Source organism: Genypterus blacodes, unplaced genomic scaffold (assembly GCF_046128005.1).
Source record: "Genypterus blacodes isolate CSIRO-AG114 ecotype Tasmania unplaced genomic scaffold, CSIRO-AGI_Gbla_v1 ptg000039l_1, whole genome shotgun sequence".
NCBI classification, from domain to species: domain Eukaryota; kingdom Metazoa; phylum Chordata; class Actinopteri; order Ophidiiformes; family Ophidiidae; genus Genypterus; species Genypterus blacodes.
Window position 1 is genome coordinate 6,945,378 of NW_027466852.1, and position 5,630 is coordinate 6,951,007.

General features: G+C 46.0%; 1 protein-coding gene across 1 annotated transcript; it reads right to left on the reverse strand.

The window, feature by feature from the left end:
- Positions 1-1,432: 1,432 nt before the first annotated feature.
- On the reverse strand, positions 1,433-3,131 carry cxxc4 (CXXC finger 4). The gene is made up of 2 exons (XM_076148070.1): positions 2,310-3,131; positions 1,433-1,450 (listed from the first exon to the last, which is right to left on the reverse strand). The coding sequence occupies exons 1-2, from the start codon at positions 3,129-3,131 to the stop codon at positions 1,433-1,435; spliced, it is 840 nt and encodes a 279-aa protein (XP_076004185.1).
- Positions 3,132-5,630: the final 2,499 nt, after the last annotated feature.

Genomic DNA, 5,630 nt, shown 5'->3' on the forward strand with positions numbered 1-5,630 from the left:
TGTGTGACGGTTCACGTGTTGGCTGGAAAATGCTCCTAAAACTCACGTCACCATCCGCTTCGTCGCGCTTTTCAATCAAGATCCCACTGAACTACACATCAACGGCCTCACTCAGGTGAAAGAAAATGCACTCTCGCTCTGCGTATGCATAAAATTCTGTCCAAGCGAGTGTGTAACTTCACACTTCACACCTAAGACGCCTTCAAACTCAAAGCCATTTCCGCAGCAGAAGGTGCACCTGTAATTACAGATGCAGAGTCAAAAATAACAATTATGAGTACAGAAGCACAGTACAGCTACTGAAGAAATACGAATTACCCAACGCCGCCGAGGAGCCGTCGCTCTCAAATGCAAGTTTGGATTCGTCGAGGGGTTTTTCACACCCGTGGTAATTCTAACCGTCTTTGCAAATGGATGTTTTCCAAAAGTGAGTCTACCCATGCATTATGAATGTGAGGCCTGCTTCCTGGACACCTGTTTGAGACACCTGTTACTGCTATGATGTGTGGGCTCCACGTAAAAAAAAACTGCTTCCTGTTGCGGTGTCCTTAACCTTTACCTTTTTAACTTTTCACTATTCCCCCCCCCCCAAAATCTCCTCAAATAGCTTCAAGCTTAGAAAAGGGTTTGATTTCTACAGCTGCACCTTTACATCAAACACAAATATTCTCACCATCTTACCCATAACACGCATCAGCTTTAAGAGCTTGAGTAGGCTTTAAGAATCTGTGTTTGGGTCCATTAGTGTGTGTGACCTGCTGCTTGGTCAGTGGGAAGAAGAGGTTGCAAAAGGTTGAATGTTTGCTTCTCCTGTCAGAATCGTTCAATATTTGAGTTCAGTGTGAATCCCCTTCACTAAAAAATTCATGCTGGACTGTGAAGAGCATTATGATACTAAGAGTGAAGCTCCCTGTAGGAGTGGACCGTGCGTGGGCTACAAACAATGAGTCAATCACATGAATAAATAACATTTTTGTCACATTGCTGCACATCACGACACGGTCAACCTGAAGAGTCCACGTATCCAATTCGAGTAACGACGAGCAACGTCATTCACAATCCGACGGTGAATCCTTTTTGTCCTTTCTGATGAGCTGCAATTACAGGCCAGGAGGAGGCACGGTGGAGTGTGTGACACTGACATCACAGGACACAACACACACACACCTGAACATACTGTATATCTGCATGGAACGCAGCGTGAGGGAGAATGAAACGCTCCGGATCAAACAAGCCACGAAAATGAATGACTCTTAATCAAGAATCATTTATGAACAATGGAATCCATACATGCTGTTTTTCCATAAGTAGATTAGGTAATATTTTATAATTAACCTCCTTTCCCTCTCTGTGTAATCACTTAATTAATGAGCAAATCATCTGGCCCTCAGGTTGCATTTGTTGGTGACTCATACATTCAGGCTCATAGACGTCAGCCAGCCAGTGCAGCCTGGCAGGATAAAGAGAAACCATATTCACAACTTAACATTCACATTCTGCCTTTGCCCTTGATAACAAAATGTCAGCCTCTAAATCAATTAAAATGAAGCTGTAAAAACAACACTGCCCTCTGATTGTGCCGTAATGAATTCTCTCCCAACCTGTCAATTATACCTGTGCTCAATATTTTTAGCTTTGCTAATTGGAACTGATTTTTCCCCCCGTGTGCCCTTCCTTCCTGATACACACCTCTCCCCAGATTGATCTGTGCCTGGCCATAATGACATAAATAGAATCTAAAATGATTTCACCTCCGCCTCTTATGCACAATCAATTGATATAGGATCAGGGGAGGAGGATCAGTCAGGGTGGCTCACCCCCCCACACGCTAAACTTGGGGATGTTTTGAGAAACACCATCAGCAGCCCTGCCATCACTCTCGCTGTCTCTTGGTGGTCGGAGGCTGAGGCTTTGTGGGATATTGATTCTCCCCATCCAGAGACGGTTTCCATAATTGGTTAAAATGACCGGGTGCAGAGAGGGATGGCTCTCTGCTGAAAACCATTTCCCAGCCCTGCTTGGAGCTGAGCCAAGCCCGGGGTTGTTCGGATGCGTTCCAGCCCCAGCCTGACTGGCAGCAATTAGGGGTGTCTGAGCCAAGCTCAGCTTGCGCTCCGCACAAACACCCCTAATTACTGCCAATTAGGCTAGGCGGGTAGGCAGATTTGAGAAGCCGGGGGGATGTTCAGGCATGGGTGGGCATGGAAACAATTTTCAAGGGCTTAGAACGTGACTGGATGAAAAGGTTAATGCTTTGGAGTGCAAGGGGATAATAACAAAAGAAGGGGAAGCAGAGCCCCTGTTCTCACCTCCAGCGACGAGCCTGGCTTCTTCTTCAGCTCCTCACATTTCCTAAATTTGCAGATCTGGTGGCCCGTTTTGCGGTTCCGACAACTGCTGCAGACACCACAGTTGATTAGTCGCCTGCAGGGTGCACAGACCCCACACCTTTTCCTTTTCTTCTTCGCTGGGTTTCCACTGGATGCCGAGGAATTATTCTGTGGGCAGTCTGCCAGATTGGCAATTTGAAACGCACTGTCTGTAACGGCTGCTGAGGCTGCGGGGGAGTGAAGGGCTGTCATGACGATGACCCCGGGAGGTAATGAGATGCCCCCTAAAGCCGGAATAGCGGAAAAAGTTCCAACGCGTTCTGGGAGATTCATTATCTCTGCTTCAGCAGCGCCGCATTTCAGCTTGTTCATGCATTCTCCTGCTAAAGGTCTGCAGTGTTCGGGGGATAAGGTAGAGAGGAAATTATTATTTGCCATTTGCAGCGTCTCTGGCGGCACGCCAGGCTTCCCCGGCCTCTGGGAGTCATTTCTATGCATGCTGGTCCTATTAGGGTTTATTGCCGCTGATTTCCTTCCCCAGAGCATGGCGTTATCACAGTTCCAAGGGGACATGCCAATTCTAGCACTGGGAAAAATGGGCGTTGTGATGCGGGCAATCTTAGCAGTCTGTGGAAATGCCCCATTGGTTTTATAAAAGTTTGCAAAAGACCTGTACCTTTCCATTTCCGCGTTATAATCCAAAAGCTGGCTTAATCCACCATCTTGGAGATCCTTTTGTAAGAGAGCCAATTCTGCGCTCTGTCCATTTTCGATGCAAAGTGCATTGTTTATGTTAGACATGGCTGAGAATGGGAGGCAAGGTTCACAAGAAGAGAGCTGGGTGACAGTGGCCTTTGTGGAGCTGAAGCTGGTTAGGAACAATGCGTTACCATCCTGGTTGGTCTTCCCCAGTGCTAAAAAACAACAACAACAACAACAACAATCAGAGTTACAAATAAAAGAGGCAAATGTTTTCATTCTAACTATTTTTCATTTCTCAGTTTCAACTTTTCTCAGAAGGCATCACTGCCACACTGTTTACACTCTCATAACAGAACTATCACAAATAGTCAAAGCTGATTCTTATCTGGTAACAATAATGTGAGAGCTGTGACAGATCAACATGTCATTACAAAGGGAAAAAGGAATTAGCATGCGTCAAAAAATGCCACACTTCCAAGATCTCTTGTCAGGTGTTCTTAGAGATGTTAAAGGAAGTCCAATCAGCTGCTTGACAGAATGAATAAACAAACATTTGGATTAACAACGGGACATTTTATGGACGTTATACAGAATACAATTTTCAACCAGAATACCACTCAGACAGAACTACGAGCTCTTAAAAACAAATCTGGTTGCCGAGGGAAATTTAAAATAATTTCAAATTCATTGATCCTATCCCATCCATCCATCCGTCCATGGGAAAAAGTCTGTCTGGCCTCTTAGGAGCACCTGGTATTCATTCATGGTCAGATCTATTACATTTACTCAATGACAGTGCAGGTAGCTGCTGCTGAATTAAAATCCAGATTGTGGACCAGACAAACAACAGTGTCAGCTGCCTCAGGATGTGCAGCGTGTATATATGTGTGTGTGTGTGTGTGCGTGTGTGTGCGTGTGTGTACGGGGGGTGCTCTCCATCCATTTCCTCTCTCTCCACCAGTCTGTCTGGATTTGGTTTCCACAGATAAAAGCCCATTAGACACATCTCCCTCTACTTCCATTACCTTTTTCTGCGCTTTCTCTCTTAATTGCCAAAGCCGATCCATTGTTGGAACTCTAAAGCATTTCAAATCACTTCCATGGTTCCAACCAACAGCTGTCTAAAACATTGAATTATAAATATGCACAGTGGGATTGGAGATATCTTACTTGGTGGTGTTATTAAAGTCCCCTTAACGTTTAAGTATACACCCCCTGCATCAGATCCTGTCCCACAAGCAATTTTTGCCTTGTTAACCCAGGCGCAAAATTAATCAGACAATATCAATATTGCACTATACGGCTTTTTTTTTTTATATAACACACATTAAACCATGAAGAAGTATAACATGCAATTTTTCATTTTTTGGATGACATATGAGAGGAAACCACAGATCCCATCCATCATTCATCCAGATCTGCAGGTTCAATGTCGATGTCGGCATCCAAAACAACCAGCAGCCACCAGTAAACAAATCCTCCTTGGCTTAATGATCAGCCCTCCTCAGGGTCATTATTACTTAATCAATTCACCCCTGGAGCAAAATACGCAGCCCAAAGGCAATCAAGTCACGGACATTGATTTTCAGCCTGTAAACAAAGTTTAGAGAGACAGAAATGTTCAATACTTGGAGCTGGAAAGAGAGAGAGAGAGGGAGAGAGAGAGAGAGAGAGAGAGAGAGAGAAAGGGAGAGAGTGAGAGCCACGTCCGATGACGAGCTATTGTGCCGCTGCGCCACGATGCCATTAATTACAGCCAGTCTGGTTTGTGGTAGACATTCAGATCAAAGGTCATGCATAGATAATCCGATAAGGAGGGGGAGGGGGGGTGTAAATAATAAAAAAAAACATAAAAATTAATCTGAAATTTCTTGCTTCACTTGGCACAAAAGCGGAACAGTGTGTGAGAAGGACAAAACAACAACAACAACAACAACAACAACAACATGCAAGATATGAACAAATATGAAGAGGAGAGAGAGAGAGCGGGAGAGAGGGGGAGAGAGAGGTAGAGAGAGAGCGAGAGAGAGAGGGGGGAGAGAGCGAGAGAGAGAGCATCACCTACCAGGTTCCCGTTGAGAAGAGCTCCAGATGCTACCAGCCTGCTACCGTGTAACGGCACATCACCGCGAGGCGACGCGTGCGTGCGGGGGGGAAAAGAACGCAAATGCGCGAGGACGCACGGGAGAGAGAGAGCGGCGAGAGAGCGTGCGGGAGCGCTCACAACAAAAGGAGCGTTTCTCATCGACTTTCTTGTCACGTTGAGAAAAAATAGAAAAAGTGCGTTAGAAAATAAAGAGCCCCCCCAAAAAAGGTGTCGTTGAACAAAAAGAGAGAGAGGGGAGATCGCAGAGGGGGGGTGAGGTGTTTCCTCTCCTCTCGATCCGCGGGCTGTATTGTGTGTGTGTGTGTGTGTGTGCCCTGTGTGTGTGTCTGCCTGCCTGCCTGCCTGCCTGCCTGCGCTCTCCGCTCCGTCCGCGTCTCCTGTCGCTGTGTGTGGCTGATTGGTGCTGAGGTGAGGAAGCAGGGATGTGGACACCTACTGATCATTGGCTGGAAATTACTATAGAAACACTCGGGAGGTGGGAGGGCTAGATG

Excerpts from the sequence above, each read along its gene's own strand:
- cxxc4 (XM_076148070.1), bottom strand. The coding sequence starts at position 3,131 with ATGTCTAACATAAACAATGCACTTTGCATCGAAAATGGACAGAGCGCA.